Below are 17230 nucleotides of genomic sequence, written 5' to 3'. Positions count from 1 at the left end.
TTGAACCCAGGAGGCGGAGGCTGCGGTGAGCTGAGGTTACAGTGAGCTGAGATCGCACCATTGCATTCCAGGCTAGGCAAGAAGAGTAAAACTCTGTCTCCCAAAACAAACAAACAAAAAAAAACAAAAAAAAAAACCTTGTTTGTTTTGTTTTGTTTTGTTCTGTATTTTTAGTAGAGACAGGGTTTCACCATGTTGGTCAGGCTGGTCTTGAACTCCTGACCTAGTGATCAACTAACCTCAGGCTCTCAAAGTGCTGGGATTACAGGTGTGAGCCACCATGCCCAGTCCCCCAAAAAAAACTTAATAAAAAACGACACTCAGATGTGTCATGCAGTACACACTGCAGATGACCAACATTTTAACTAGTACTGCCATGGCTCCAGAGCTAGTCCTGGCAGTACTAGTTAATTTGGCTAAATCCCAGCTCTGCCATTTACTGGCCATGTGATCCCAGATAAGTTACTTAACCTCTCTGAACTTCAGCTGTCTCCTGTTTAACATGGAGCTAGTCAAAAAAGCTATCCGAAATGGCTGTGATGAGGATTAAACGATGTGATCCACATAAGCCACTCATAAACCAAGAAGAGTGGCTGGGTGCCATGGCTCAGGTATGTAATCTCAGCACTTTGGGAGGCCCAGGTGGGTCACCTGAGGTCAGAAGTTCGAGACCAGCCTGACCAACAAAGTGAAACCCCATCTCTACTAAAAATACAAAAATTAGCTGGGCGTGTTGGCAGGTACCTGTAGTCCCAGCTACTAGAGAGGCTGAGACAGGAGAATTGCTTGAACCCAGGAGGTGGAGGTTCCAGTGAGCTGAGATCGTGCCACTGCACTCCAGCCTGGGCAGTGGAGCAAAACTCTGTCTCCAAAAAAAAAAGAAACTAACAAGAGTACTTGGCACATGCTAAGTACTCAATACATTTTAGTTTTAGTGTTATGATCAGCTTAACCCTAAGCATCTCCTGCTACGTCTGCATGTATCTGAACATGGCACAAGTGGATCTGTCTCCTCTATCCCACCCCCAACTGAGGGCCACCCACTCACCTCCAAGCTTATTGAGGACCCGAGAGACAGCTTCAGCACAGCCTCCACAGGTCATGTCAACGGAGAACTCGTGCTTCTGAAACAAACAAAGAGGGACCATGACCTCAGCCCTGCAGTGACCCATACACAATGCCAGAAAGCAGGCCCACTCAGGCCAAGATAGAAGGGAGAGAGACTGGGCAGAACGTGGTTGGCATCGGATTCATCAGGAGACTATTTCTGAGTCCCAGTCTTTTCAACTATAGAGTAGCTAAGAGTTTCTACCTCACAAGTTGTATTCAATGGAATCATCCCTATAAATCCTTTAGTAGTGTCCAGCACATAGTGAATAGAATCACCTGGAGATCTAGCTTAAAATGCTTTTTTCCTTGTCCTATCTTCAAAACACTCGATTCTTGAGCTATGACTTTGTCTCAGGGTCACCAATAACACTGACAGGGATGAGCCCTCATACTCTGAACAATGCTGATATGGTGGGCCCACTTATGAACCAGAAAATTATTTTCTGCATTAGAGTCACCTGCAGTTTGCAAAAAATACAGGTTCTCATCAGCAGGTCTGGGCTGGGGCATCTGTTATGTCTAGTCATCTTCCCAGGTGATTCTGCTTTCATCCAAGGGCCTCATTCTCAGAGGCAGCAACTGGGTCCAGGGAAGAGAAAGGATTGCCTGGGTTCCTGAGTGGGTTGGAGGCCAGGCAGGAAGGGATTCCAGGCTCCTAATCTTCACATAAGATCTACAGTCTCCAGAATATCTAACAGATCAAGGATTTGAAGGTAAGATCCTAGAAGACAGGGGTTTTGTTCAGTTCACTGCTAGATCCCTAATACTTGGAAAAGTGCCTGGATAGAGTAGGTGCTTAATACATTTTTTGAGTCAATGGATAACTGACATGGCTGGTTTGAAATTCTGGGTCTTTTGCTTTGCTTTCACACAAGGATTACTTATCCCAGTACTTTATTTTAAAATCTCTGAAAATGAGACCATCTGAAATCAGATAAATCTGGCTTCAGATACTAGCTCTTGCACTTACCAGATGCAAGATCATCAATAAGTTACTTCTCTGTGCCTTGGTTTCTACATCTGAAAACTGGGGATAAGAGTCCCGCTCTAGATTTGTGAATGGGATGAACACGGGATTTTAAGTGTGGTAGCCAGCATCCAAGATAGTTTCAATGATCTCTGCTTCTGGTATTTATGCCCCTGAGCAATCCCATTCCAAAAATGTCTCGGGTTGGTCTGTGTGTTTTATAGAATATGGCTTAAAGTGAGGTTATGTGGCTTCTGAAGCTATAACAATGTCATAAATCACACTGTGGCTTCTGTCTTGTTCTCTTTCTGGGATCACTTAACACTAGAGGAAGTCAGCTACCAAATCATAAAGATATTCAAGCAACCATAAGGAGAGGTCCCCAAAGTGAAAGACCAAATGCTCAAACTAACAAGCATGTGAGTGAGCCATCTTGGAAGTAGATTCTCCAGCCCCAGTCAATCCTTCAGTTGAATGCAGCTCCAGCCAACATCTAACTGCAACTTCATGAGAGCCCCTGAGCCAGAGCCACTAGGCCAAACTCTTCCCAAATTCCTGATTCTCAGAAACTGTGTGAGTTACTCTAAATATATTTGTTGTTTTCTACTACAAAGTTTTGGGATAATTACTAAGGAACAATAGATAACTAATAATCAGAGCCTAGTACCAGGTTCCAATGGGTAAAAAGTTAGCTACTGAATTATTATGGTGATTAATTTCTTCCATTTGTCTTTCCTCTTTCCCTTCAAAAAAGAATGGCTACATTTTTCATGGAGCATTTCAAAATATTTCAAGTCTATTACCTCACTGGAATTCTGGGTATAGTGATATATCTTGCTAGACAACCTCAGGCAAAATCTCTGTTCCAGAAGGGCTCCAGTTCCCTAATCTATACCAAAAGAGTATTAGCTAAATCAATTTTTTTCAACTTCAGTGTGCATAGGAAGAAATCTGAGGTCCTTGTGGAAAGTATAGCTCCCAGGCACTCATCTCAGCTGGCTCTGTGGAGGTGGTGTGGGCTCTGCCACTCACCATTTTTAACTTACTGGGGAGAGACAGGGAGGCAAAACTACAAGCCTGAGAATAAAGTGGCTAAGTGGCTTCTCAAACTCTTTCCAAGTCTCTAAACACTTCTGAGTCTGGATTGTCATTGTGCTCCACAGAGGAAACCAAGACCAAGAGTAAAGCAGCTTGATTTTCCACGGCTGGACTGTCTGACCTTTGTGACTAGTAAACCACTACTTTTATTAAGGCCAAATCTGCAAAATCTATCTTCAAGAAAATGGTCAGTCTTTTCTTCTAGTTAAACGTCTCTAATTTTTTTCATCTTGTTTCATGACTATTCAAAGACAACAACAATAACAAATTCTGGAAAAAAGGATTTGTAGTAGGTATTACAAAATCTTGTCTTTAAAATGTGGTCCTCAGCCCAACAATATGAGCATCACCTGAGAGCTTCTCAGAAATGCAGAATCTCAGGTCCCTCCCCCAAAATCTGTAATCAGAATCTTTAACAAGACACCAAAGTCATTCCTGCCACAGTCTGAGATGATGCTCTCCACTATTAAAATTTTTTTTAGGCTGACACTGTGGCTCACGCCTGTAATTCCAACACTTTGGAAGGCTGAGGCAGGTGGATCACCTCAAGACCAGCCTGGCCAACATGGTGAAACCCCCATCTCTACTAAAAATACAAAAATTACCTGGGCATGGTGGCATGCATCTGTAATCCTAGCTACTCGAGAAGCTAAGGCAGGAGAATCACTTGAACCTGGGAGGCGGAGGTTGCAGTGAGCCGAGATCCTGCCACTGTACTCCAGCCTGGGAGACAGAGTGAGGCTCTGTCTCAAAAAAAAAAGAAAATAAAAAAAAATAGCCATAGCCAAACTCATTTGTTTACTTTTGCACTAGAATGGCAATGAGTAGTTGTAACGAGACCCGATGGTTTGTGAAGCCTAAAATGTTTACTATATGGGCCTTATAAAAAAAGTTTGCTGAGTCTTGCTCTAGGACAGGGGTCCCGAAACTTTTTACACAGGGGGCCAGTTCACTGTCCCTCAGACCATTGGAGGGCCGGACTATGCAAGGTGTGACACCCTTCACAGCCAGCGCTGCTGCCTCCACTATCCCAGACAGCGGTATACAGTGTCACAGGCCCAGCACCGCCTCCAGTGCTGTATACAGGGATGGCGGTGATCAGCCTGTGACACTGTGTATACAGCGTCCTGGACATCTGCAGCAGCGGTGGGCTTCTTCTGTGGGAAGCCCACTGCTGCATGTTTCCCCTATTATAAGACACCTCCCAAAAATAAGACAGCTGCCGTCTTTTGGGGGTAAAATTAATGTAAGACAGGATCTTATAATAGGGGGAACATGGTGTGTAGTAATGTCGGGGGAGACTTTTGGGCAAAGGGAGGTTATAGGGGCCATTATGTTGTTGTACATTTGGGGGAGTGTGGGGGCCATTGTACTGGTAGTAATGGTTATAGTGCTTTGCCTTTCCTCCTACTTCTGCTGTTATTTCACACTGCTTCTGGTGATGTGGGGCACTGCAGCCACAGACCGGATGTGCATCATATGATGCACTTCCGGAGCCGTGACACGTGTGTCCCGCATCACCGGAAGTAGTACTGTACGTGAGCGACACCATGCTTTGCAGCGCCGCCACATACAGTACTCCAGGAGCACAGGATGCGGATGCATCACTGACCACCAATGAAAGAGGTGCCCCTTCCTGAAGTGCGGCGGGGGCTGGATAAACAGCCTCAGGGGGCCGCATGCGGCCCGCGGGCCATAGTTTGGGGTCCCCTCCTCTAGGATAACGAGCAGAAAATCAAGATTCATCAGTGGTTTGCACTTACATACTGAGCCAAAGCTTTGAAGGGTTTGCAAGATCAACATAAGAGCTAAATGTATTGATTGTCTATTATATGTCAAATTCTCTTTATATAGTATCTAAGTTAGTCGTCACTGATCCTGGAAAGAGAGCTGTTTATCTTACTTCACTCAGGAGGAAAGTGAAGTTCCCAAGAGTTCACGAGGTGGCCTACAGTCATGTGGCAAATAACTACTGAGTATGGAATATGAAGCTAGGCTTTCTTCGCTCCAGGGAAATCTTGCTGGTTATGGAACAGCAAAGTGCACCGCCAGCCCTCATAACCCTGATTCTCAGCAGAAGCTCTCAAACTAGAAACACATTTTTAGGGAGCACAGGTTTTTGCTGCCCAAGGACCTAACGGCAACAGATAGCTGAAGCTTTCTGCTGCTGATTACAGGGAGTAGTAGGTCTCACCCCCCACAGTACAAAGGTCAGAAGCAAGAAACCAGCTTCTGGATATAAACATTACAGTTCAGTGCTCTCCTCCTCCACCTCCGAGGGGCAAAAATAAATTTGAGAGTGATGGAAAATCTATTTCATGGACAGAATAATCATTTCTTTATAGGAGAATCTCAAGATTGACTCTACCACCAGATGCATAACTGGGTAGTCCTGCTTCTTCAGGGCCTCTGGGGTCTTTTATAAAGACTTGTAAAATTTATAGATTTTAAAAGCCAGTAGGTTTTAAAAGTCAGTAGGTGGAACAATTGTTTTTTGTTTTGTTTGTTTTTTTGAGACAGAATCTTGCATTGTCACTCAGGCTGGAGTATAGTCGCGCAATCTCAGCTCACTGCAACCTCCACCTACTGGGTTCAAGCAATTCACCTGCCTCAACCTCCCAGGTAGCTGGGACTACAAGGGCTTACCAGAATGCCCGGCTAATTTTTTTTGTATTTTTAGTAGAGACGGGGTTTCACTGTGTTGGCCAGGGTGGTCTCCTGACCTCATGATCCACCCACCTCAGCTTCCCAAAGTGCAGGGATTACAGGCATGAGTCACTGCACCTGGAACAACTCTTTTTTTTTTTTTCTTTGAGCCGGAGTCTCGCTCTGTCACCAGGCTGGAGTGCAGTGGCACAACCTCGGCTCACTGCAACCTCCGCCTCCCGGGTTCAAGTGATTCACCTGCCTCAGCCTCCGGAGTAGCTGGAATTACAGGTGCACGCCACCACGTCCAGCTAATTTTTGTAATTTTAGTAGAGACGGGCTTTCACCATGTTGGAATGGCTGGTCTCAAACTCCTGACCTCATGATCCTTCTGCCTTGGCCTCCCAAGGAACAATTCTTTAATAGAATCTCAGAACTGGGAGGGTGGGGAGAAGGGGGTCATTTTGTCCAGACTGTCTCCCCCAGAAGAGAAATTCTTTTTCAAATATTCAGGACATTCAGTCCTTGAACACTCTAATGTTTACTAATACTAGTATGTGAATGTCTACTATGTGTCAGGCATTGTTCTAAACACTCTACATGCATTATCTTAATTGTCACAACAATCCCATGAGGTAGGTACTAGTATTATCCCTTCTTGACAGATGAGAAAACAGGTTTAGTAGTTAGTTCACTATTCGCAGCAATTCAGCTAGTGAGTAGGGACTGAATTGGACATAGTCAGTCTCTAAAACCTCAATGCTTAACCAGTGAGATCTTGTTAAAATGGGATTGAACACTGCCTGCCTGTAGTTCTTTCTTTCTTTCTTTGAGGCAGGGTTTCTCTTTCACTTTGTCACCCAGGATGGAATATAGTGGCATGATCATGGCTCACTGCAGTCTCGACCTCCCTAGCTCCAGCAATCCTCCCACCTTAGCCTCCCAAGTAGCTGCGACTATAGGCACAGGCCACCACATTTGGCTCATTTTTTGTATTTTTTGTAGAGACAGGGTTTTGTCATGGTTGGTCTCAAACTCCTTGCATTAAAGCGATCTCCCACCTGAGCCTCCCAAAGTGCTGGAATTACAGGTGTGGGCCACCATGCCCGGCCTTATCTGCCTATAGTTCTGGCCTACTTGTCCTACGTCTACACAGGAGCTACCGTTTCTTGGGGACTAGATATGTCAGTGGCTGGGTGACATGTTTTACTGACATTTTTCCAATTAATACTAACAACAGTCCTGTGAACTCAAAGTTTTTGTCCCTAACTTACGGATGAGGAAATCAAGGCAGTGAAGTAAAGCAACTTGCCTGAGGTCACCCAGTTGGCAAGCTGGTGCACAGATTTTCAGAGGTTTCTGGGATTCCAAACCCTGTGCCCTCAGGTATTTGAGAAAATTCTCAGGTAACAAACTCTTCCCTTTCCAATTATACACACACACACACATACATACACATATGTACACACATATATACACATATGTACACACACATATATATACATACACATACATATACACACATATGCACACACATATATACATATTTTCTTCCCTTTCCAGTTTTGAGAGAGTCCCTTGACTAACACCCTCCTTCCTTCAGCTGTTCATCTTGTGGTACATGGTGCCAAGTGCCCTCCTCGTTCCCATCATCCGCTCGAGGGTCTTTGTCGAAATCCCCAGAAAAAGACACAGAATACAGTGATCATCAAGCTGGCCTTCTCCTCATTGCCACCCCCCACAAAAAAACCTGGTGGCCTCACTCTCCCAGCACCAGGGCAACTAATACTGTCTTCTACCATTGCCTCAGGCTGACTTGCTCAACTGGTAGGGCTGATTCTACCAGATTCCTTGTCCATACTTTGTTGTTGGAGGATTTGTCTCAAGACACCTGGCAAGGCTCAAGGGAAATGACACCTGAGATGTTTGTGGCTCTGCCCAGGGGACCTCAGGCTCACCTGCCAGCTCCCAAAAGACAGGCTGCTAAGACACATGGCATCTGTGGGATACTTCTGGGTATCCACCTGACCCAGAGCCATGAGTTAGGGACCCTTAAGAAAATGCAAACCACCACATGACGCTAAGCAAGATGTAACTGAGATCAGAGCTTTTTCCCAAGCCGGTGTGACTGCTTTTGCCAGGCACCTCCCATGTGACCAGACTGGAGAGATGGGAAGCCTAAGGATAAGTTGGCACCTGGAATAAATTACTGGGCTTTTTATATTTTTATCTGCCAAAGGCCTCAATTCTTTTTATAAAAAATGAGGCCATGAGCAGCAAGGTATATGTGATAAGACTGAGTGGTCTGCAAAGGCAGGCTAAGACGGACTTCCCAGACTCTGCCACTGAGCAACTGGTGACTTGGCAGGGGTCGGGGGTGGGGGTTCCTGAACCTCTTTGGGGCCTATGGGTTCAGGCTGAGAAAGTGTCTCCATTCAGTGTCCCCCAGAGCTGACCTGAAAAGTAGGCCAGAGTGGGCAGGGAAATGAAGACAAGCATGAACCTCTGAAAACCTGCCAGGTCCGTGAAGCAATAACCGGGTGCACGTGCCCAGAGCCTCCCCACCGCCCTCCTTCAGGCCAGCTCCGCGGGCAGGGCAGCCAGGAGCAAGGCTCGGGGACTAGGCGTCTCACTTCCTGCCCCCTCTCCGGGTCTGTTTCTCCGTGTACGCAGGGAAGGCGGAGGCTTGTCGCCTCTGGAGTCCTTCTGGCTCGACGTTTTGAAGCCTGGCTCCTAGATAACTCCCTCCGCATCCCATTTTCTGGAGGGCTGCAAAAGCTGGGGGCTGGGTGGGGTAAGCAGGGGGCCAACGGCAGCTCCGGTCGCGGCCGGAGCCCTTCAAGAGCAGCATCCGGTCAGACGGCTCCGCAGCCGAGGATCGAGCCGGGGACTGCAAGTCTGCGCGGCGGGGACGGCGCGGCCACTCACCGGCATGACCGAGGCGGCGGCGGGGCGGCGGGGCGGCGGGGCGGCGAGGCGGCGGCGGCGGCGTGGCGGCGGCGGCGGCAGCGCCTCCCTGGGCTCGGAGGGCGGGTTCCGCGGTGCGTCCGAGAGTGCGCGCTGGAAGCCCCGCCCCGCAGGCCCCGCAGGCCCCGCCCCCCCGGGCCGGCTCGCCGGTAGACGCACCGCCTCCTTCCCCTCGCCCGGAAAGAGGAGGTGACAGGGGGGCGCTGCGCTGGCTTCCATCGACTGTCGGCCTTGTTCAACACGACGACTTCGGGTCAAGCTTGTGTTAGGGAATACCAGAGAAGGTCACCGCCTTGACCAGGACGGATCCGTCCATCCCTGAAAGGACAGTGTCTCTCATTTATTTCACCCAGTCAGTATTTTTTGAGCGCCAGCCATCTAGGACGCAGCAGTGGGAAAGTCGTAGCAGGAGGCCGCGAAGGATGCAGGCGGTGGCAGTGCAGGGTTAGAGGAACTGTCGTGGCAGCGGAGGAAGGCCCCTGACTGGAGTGGGGTGGGGGCGGTTGTGGAAGAGAGGCGGCTTGGGGAGGAGGCAATAATCTGGACCTCGGTTAGCCTTTATCGCCTTCTTACAGGCTCTCTGTCTAAATGCAGTCGCACTGGGGGTTAAGGTATCAACATAGGAATTTTGGGGGACACAATTCCTGTCCATGGCAGAGTACAGTCATAGCAGAGCCATACTGACTAGAGTTTTAATCTCAGCCCTATCATTTACCAGCTGTGTGACCTTGGGCAGATGAATTTACCTCTCTAAACTTCAATATCCTCACATATAAAATGGGAACAGTTAAGGTGACTATACAATTTTTTATCTAAACCTTTTGCTAGAGAAAGGAGATGCTATTAACAATTTTACCAGGACAACAGGTAAACACCATGACTGTTCCAGGCAAACAAGGACACATGGTTCCCTCTAAGAAACCTACTTTGCAGTATTGTTGGAATAAATGTAATGCATGCAAACCGCTTAGCACATTGCTTGGCACATGGTAGGTACCAAACATATGTAAGTATTCTTCAATTGCTAGGCCCTCTGTTGGCCTCCCTGGCTCTGAGTCTTCCCCTGCTCACAAAATACCCCTTAACCCTTCATCCCCTACCCAACCTGCCAGGAATTTCCTAATGATGGAAGGGAGGGTGGCAGGGAGGAGAGGGAAAGAGGGTGCGGGCACATTAGGTCCTGTACAGGCAAGGCTTAACATCTTGCTAGTCCTGGGTGCAACTGTGCACTGGGGCTAGGGATGGCCAGATTGCCATGAGGGAGGGTGGAGAGCGGACAGGAGGGAAGAAAATCCTTCCCAAAGGCAACAATGCACAGGGCAAGCCACCCACAGCAGAAGTGAATGTTTTAGAGAATCAGGGGTAGGGGTTGGGGGGATGGTTAAGCACAAAGAGCAATTTTTTTTTTTTTTTTTTTTGAGACGGAGTTTCGCTCTTGTTGCCCAGGCTGGAGTGCAATGGCGCGATCTCGGCTCACCGAAACCTCTGCCTCCTGGGTCCAGGCAATTCTCCTGCCTCAGCCTCCTGAGTAGTTGGGATTACAGGCACGCGCCACCATGCCCAGCTAATTTTTTGTATTTTTAGTACAGACGGGGTTTCACCATGTTGATCAGGATGGTCTCGATCTCTTGACCTCGTGATCCACCCGCCTCGGCCTCCCAAAGTGCTGGGATTACAGGCTTGAGCCACCGCGCCCGGCCACAAAGAGCAATTTAAAGAGAAGACAGCTTTATAAAGATGTCTTAATGATTGCAAATAAAGACTAGAGGAAAATATGCCAGATTGTAGTTCCTACATAAATATATACATACATTCCATGTATTTACATAAAAGTAAGCCTGAAATGAACCACAGCTAATGTTATTAGAAGTTATCTTGGGCCGGGTGCGGTGGCTCAAGCCTGTAATCCCAGCACTTTGGGAGGTCGAGGCGGGTGGATCACGAGGTCAAGAGATCGAGACCATCCTGGTCAACATGGTGAAACCCCGTCTCTACTAAAAATTAGCTGGGCATGGTGGCGTGTGCCTGTAATCCCAGCTACTCAGGAGGCTGAGGCAGGAGAATTGCCTGAACCCAGAAGGCGGAGGTTGCAGTGAGCCGAGATTGCGCCATTGCACTCCAGCCTGGGTAACAAGAGCGAAACTCCGTCTCAAAAAAAAAAAAAAAAAAAAAAAAAAAGAAGTTATCTTGGATAAATGTAGGATTTGCAGGTGGAATCCCAATTTGCCTACTGTTTAATTTTCAAATAGTGAAAAGTAGGTCTCCCTCCTACCCTGACTTCTCCTTCTTAAACAAAAGGCATACTATATACAGTTTTCCACCCTGCTTTTCTCACTTTATAAAATATCTTAGAGATTATTCCTGGACCGAGTATAGTGGCTCATGCCTGTAACCCCATTGCTTTGAGAGGCCCAGGTGGGAGGATCACTTGAGCCCAGGAGTTTGAGACCACAATGAGTAACATGGTGAAACCCCAGCTCTACAAAAAATACAAAAATTAGCTGGGTGTGGTGGCATATGCCTATGGTCCCAGCTACTCAGGAGACTGAGGTGGGAGCATCCTTTGAGCTCAGGAGGTCAAGGCTGCAGTGAGCCATAATTACACCACTGCACTCCAGCATAGGTGATGGAGTGTGACCCTGTATGAAAAAAAAAATTATTCCTTAATAGTACATATCATTCTCCAGCATGATGGTTCTGCAGAGAGGTTAAAAAAAAATAGTACATATCAATCCTTTTCATTTTTTTTCCCCCAAGATGAAATCTTGCTCTGTCACCCAGGTTGGAGTGCAGTGATGAGATTTCAGCTCACTGCAACTGCCTCCCGGGTTCAAGCAATTCTGCCTCAGCCTCCGAAGTAGCTGGGATTATAGGCGTACACCACCATGTCCAGCTAATTTTTGTATTTTTAGTAGAGATGGTTATTTATCATGTTGGCAGGCTGGTCTTGAACTCCTGACCTTGTAATCCACCCACCTTGGCCTCCCAAAGTGCTGAGATTACAGGCATGAGCGACCTGCCCAACCCCTTCATTCTTTTTTTTTTTTTTTTTTTTTTTTTTAAATTAATGTTTCCTTCATTGTTTTTAGTGCTACATAGTGTCCTATTACTAATTTGTAACATAATTTATTTCATCAGTCCTATGGCACAAATCATTAATTGGCTAATCCAACACCCATTCCCAGACTTTTATTTTTTGAGACGGAGTTTCGCTCTTGTTACCCAGGCTGGAGTGCAGTGGCGCGATCTCGGCTCACCGCAACCTCCACCTCCTGGGTTCAAGCAATTCTCCTGCCTCAGCCTCCTGAGTTGCTGGGATTACAGGCATGGGCCACCATGCCCAGCTAATTTTTTTTTTTTTGTATCTTTAGTAGAGACGAGGTTTCACCATGTTGACCAGGATGGTCTCGATCTATTGACCTCGTGATCCACCCGCCTCAGCCTCCCAAAGTGCTGGGATTACAGGCTTGAGCCACCGCGCCTGGCTATTCCCAGACTTTTTACTCTTGTTCCTGTAGAGGCTGGAATCCCTAAATACTTGTTTTCCCATCCTCCTTTGTGGCCAGGTGTGCCCATCAGACAAAGCAGCAGTCGGCTAGGAGGTCTTTGAGAACGCTCTTGCTTTCCTTAGCACTCCTTTCCCTTTCCCGCCTAGCACACTGATGTGTTATCTAGAGCGTAAAACAATAAAAACAAAATAAAGAAAAAAAAAAAATAGAGTGCAAGTGCACCTTCTTGCAACCAGAAAGGCAACATCGAGAGAGTCACAGAAATGCTGGTTTTGACACTGTGTAGTCATTGAAACAATGCCAGCCACAGCTGGCCTCGACTGGTTATGTGAGAAATGTAAGCCCATCTTTACTTCACCTACTACTAGTCCGCTTCCTGAGACTTGTCCCTGACACCTTCCTTACTGATATAGTCCCTCACTGATGGACATATAGGTTGCTTCCACATCTTTTAATGCTATTAATAATGTAATGATGGTCCATACACATACATCCATGCTTAAAATTTAATGTAGAAGCCGGGCGCGGTGGCTCAAGCCTGTAATCCCAGCACTTTGGGAGGCTGAGGCGGGTGGATCACGAGGTCGAGAGATCGAGACCATCCTGGTCAATGTGGTGAAACCCCATCTCTACTAAAAATACAAAAAAAAAATTAGCTGGGCATGGTGGCGCGTGCCTGTAGTCCCAGCTACTCAGGAGGCTGAGGCAGGAGAATTGCTTGAACCCAGGAGGTGGAGGTTGCGGTGAGCCGAGATCGCGCCATTGCACTCCAGCCTGGGTAACAAGAGCGACACTCTGTCTCAAAAAAAAAAAAAAAAAAAATTTAATGTAGAAAAAATTCCTAGATGTGGAATTGCTCGTCATATACCTGACTGCCTCCCAAAAAGGTTTTATCAACTACATTCTCATATCCCCAGATCAATGTGTATTTATCCTCACTTATTCCAATATTGTAGGTGATTTTTTACTTCCTTTTTATACTTTTGTCATAGTTTCTATAATAAATATGCATTAAGAAAATAATCACAGGGAAGATATTTTTAAAAAGCAGAGTTTAGGAATTCTGGGTTCCCAGCTGCCTAGCAGTCTCATTACTATCCCTGTAAATGGGGTAAGTCAGTTCATCACTAAGCCAGTGAGCCTGGGAAATGGGCATATCAAGTCCCTGCCCTTTCTGGCTGACAAGTGTTGTTGCGAAGATAGGAGTATACACACTGTAGTCATGTGTTCATGGTGGGTTCTTCCTGGTATAATCTATTTCTAGATCCAGCCTCCTGGGATGACCTTTTCTTTGACAGATGCTGAGGAGTTTAATTCTTTGCAAAGAAAGATTTTGTAGTTGCTGCCTGCTCTCTGCCATCCCCACCGCAGAAAACCAAGTGTCTGTTTTTGTATCATAACACAGGTATACACTATTTGCCTCACTGCTTTATCCACCAAGACCCTTCGTCTAGGACAAAGATTCTGAGCTGAAAGGGCTCTCAGAGCAGCCAAGGCATGCATGAAAAGAGAAGGGCTATGAAGTGGAACCTGAGAGCTGAGGGAGTGGGGACTGCACGCTTGAGAGCGGCAGCATGGTGTCATGCAGAGTCACATGCTGGCAGAACTGGGTCTACAGACACATTTTATTCAGTTCCTAAAGTATTCAAAATACTTTTGGATTAGTTGACAACAGTTAAGAATCCTGAGTATGCTTGTACAACACTGTGAATATACTTAATGCCACTGAATTATACACTTAAAAATGCTTAGAAAGAAGAATTTCATTTTCTGTGTTTTACCACAATTAAAAACAGGGCATGGTGGCTCACACCTGTAATCTTAACACTTTGAGAGTCCCAGGCAAGAGAATCGCTTGAGCCTAGGGCTCAAGACCAGCCAGGGCAACATAGACTCCGCCCGCCTCTACAGAAAATTTAAAAATTAGCTGGACATGGTGTTGTGTGGCTGTAGTCTCAGCTACTTAGGAGGCTGAGGTGGGAGGATCACTGGAACCCAGGAGGTCAAGGCTGCATTGAGCCGTGATAGTGCCACTACATTCCAGTCTGGGTGACAGAGCAAGACCCTGTCTCAAAATAAAAAAAAAAATACATTTATTTATGTATGTCTAGACTGACATGTAAGATTAGTTGCGTCCTTAATGCAAGTCTAGGAAAAGCATTATTAAAAAATAAAAATTCTAAATAGTTTTTCATTTTTTTTTTTTTTTTTTTAGATGGAGTTTCGCTCTTGTTACCCAGGCTGGAGTGCAATGGCACGATCTCGGCTCACCGCAACCTCCGCCTCCTGGGTCCAGGCAATTCTCCTGCCTCAGCCTCCTGAGTAGCTGGGATTACAGGCACATGCCACCATGCCCAGCTAATTTTTTGTATTTTTAGTAGAGATGGGGTTTCACCATGTTGACCAGGATGGTCTCGATCTCTCGACCTCGTGATCCACCCACCTCGGCCTCCCAAAGTGCTGGGATTACAGGCTTGAGCCACCGCGCCCGGCTTCATTTTTATTTTTTGAGACAGGGTCTTGCTATGTCACCCAGGCTGGAGTATGGTAGTGTGAACATGGCACACTGCAGCTGTGACCTCCTGGGCTCAAGCGATCTCCCCACCTCAGCCTCCTGACTAGCTGGGACCACAGGTGCATACCACCACCCCAAACTATTTTTAAAGTATTTTTGCACAGATGGGGTCTTGACATGCTGACCAGGTTGGTCTCATAAGCAGTACTCCTGCCTCGGCCTCCCAAAGTGCTAGGATTACAGGCCCGAGCCACTGAACCTGGACTAAAGTAGTTTTTAAAAAGGGTAATGGCTGGGTGTGGTGGTTCATGCCTGTAATCCCAGCACTTTGGGAGGCAGAGGCCAGCGGATAACTTGAGGTCAGGTCAGGAGTTCAAGACCAGCCTGGCCAACACAGCAAAACCCTGTCTCTACTAAAAGTACAAAAATTAGCTGGGCATTGTAGTGGGTGCCTGTAATACTAGCTATTCAGGAGACTGAAGCAGGAGAATCACTGGAACCTGGGAGGCAGAGTTTGCAGTGAGCAGAGATCACACCACTGCACTCTAGCCTGGGTTACAGAGTGAGACTCCATCTCAAAATAATAATAATAATAATAATAATAATAATAATAATAATGGTGAAACCTATTCAACTAAAGTCCTCAGAATATTTCCACTGTATTTTCTTTTTAATTTTTTTATTTTTATCATTTTCCACTGTATTTTCAAGTGAGACAAAAAGTTTTGTGTATTATTAGTAAATAAAACGCTAAAAAAAAAAAAAGAACACTAAGTCACACAACCTAGATTTTTAATATCTCCTGAAAAACTGAAAAATCTGGAATCATGTCTGTAACTGGCAGGCCAGGCAATATCGTAGTAACAAACAATCCCAAAACCTCAATGGCTTAAAAAAACAAAGATTTATTTCTCATGTGATATGCCCTTAACAGGCTGTGTAGGTTGAAGTTGGAGTAGCTCTGTGCAAATTGGTTTTGCTCAATTTGAAAATGTCCTGCCAAAATTCATATGTTGAACCTAATTGCCAATGTGATAGTATTAAGAACTGGGGCCTTTGCAAAGTGATTAAGTAATGATGGAAGAAAACTCGTGGATAGGATTAGAGAATTTATAAAAGATGTTAAAGGGAGCACCCTAGACCTTTTTTGCCCTTTTGCCATGTGAGGGGACAGTGATCATCTTAGAAGCCATCACAGTCCCCAGCACTCTTCAGTTGACACCCAACATAGCAGCCAATGGTCAGGGAACATTTGCCAAGCTGTCCTCTTCCTCCTTTGTTCTCTGTACCCCTGGGGCTTTGGTTTTCTGAAGCTGTGTTTAATGAGACAACCCAGACAAACTTGAGTTCAGTTTCTCAGTTTCAGGCATTTAATCTCTCTGACCCTGTCTCTTTTTTTGTTAAATAAGGATAATAATTAGACGTAGCTCATCATGCTGCGTTGAGCAGTAAGACAACATTCAAAATATTCAGCTTAGTGACTAGAACACATTAAGCACCCAGAAACTATTCTTTTTTTTTTTTTTTTTTTTTTTCTGAGACGGAGTTTCGCTCTTGTTACCCAGGCTGGAGTGCAATGGCGCGATCTCTGCTCACCGCAACCTCCGCCTCCTGGGTTCAGGCAATTCTCCTGCCTCAGCCTCCTGAGTAGCTCGGATTACAGGCATGTGCCACCATGCCCAGCTAATTTTTTGTATTTTTAGTAGAGACGGGGTTTCACCATATTGACCAGGATGGTCTCGATCTCTTGACCTCGTGATCCACCCGCCTCGGCCTCCCAAAGTGCTGGGATTACAGGCTTGAGCCACCGCGCCCGGCCCAGAAACTATTCTTAGAGTTATGACAATTTAGTTTTTAAAATAACATATGAAAAAAATTTTTTTTTTCTGAGATGGAGTCTTGCTCTGTCACCCAAGCTGGAGTGCAGTGGTATGATCTTGGCTCACTGCAACTTCTGCCTCCTGGTTCAAACACTTCTCCTGCTCAGCCTCCTGAATAACTGGTATTACAGGTGTGCACCACCATGGCTGGCTAGTTTTTTGTATTTTTAGTAGAGATAGGGCTTCACCATGTTGGCCAGGCTGGTCTCGAACTGTTGACTTTGTGATCTGCCCACCTCAGCCTCCCAAAGTTGTTGGTATTTTTAAAGTATATATGATATACTATATATAATTTGCAAGACAGTTTTTAAAATTATCAATCTGCTTTGGAAATTTGTTTTTTACATATAATATTACAAACATTTAAAAAATATTTGAATATAAACACACACATATATGCATATATAAAACTAGCTCAATATTTTAAATTGCTACAAAATTTTTTCTAGTATGGATATATTATAGTAAATTTACCTATTCCCTAAAAGACATTTAGATTATTTTGCCATATTATAAACAATGGTATAACATTTTTGCT

General features: G+C 45.8%; 1 protein-coding gene across 2 annotated transcripts in view; it reads right to left on the bottom strand.

Annotated features, from left to right (window-relative positions):
- The window catches only part of ATOX1 (antioxidant 1 copper chaperone), a 29853-nt gene extending 20975 nt beyond the window's left edge, over window positions 1-8878 (bottom strand). For both annotated transcript variants that reach the window (XM_039472170.2, XM_039472178.2), the window contains exons 1-2: window positions 8750-8878; window positions 1049-1124 (exon numbers count right to left, since the gene is read on the bottom strand). In XM_039472170.2, the coding sequence (XP_039328104.1) occupies window positions 1049-1124; window positions 8750-8755 (82 nt within the window). In that variant the 5' untranslated portion in view covers window positions 8756-8878. The remainder of the gene's footprint in view (window positions 1-1048; window positions 1125-8749) is intronic.
- Between the last annotated feature and the right edge of the window lie 8352 nt (window positions 8879-17230).

Source organism: Saimiri boliviensis, chromosome 1 (assembly GCF_048565385.1).
Source record: "Saimiri boliviensis isolate mSaiBol1 chromosome 1, mSaiBol1.pri, whole genome shotgun sequence".
NCBI lineage: Eukaryota > Metazoa > Chordata > Mammalia > Primates > Cebidae > Saimiri > Saimiri boliviensis.
This window is presented reverse-complemented; position numbering and strand designations above follow the sequence as displayed.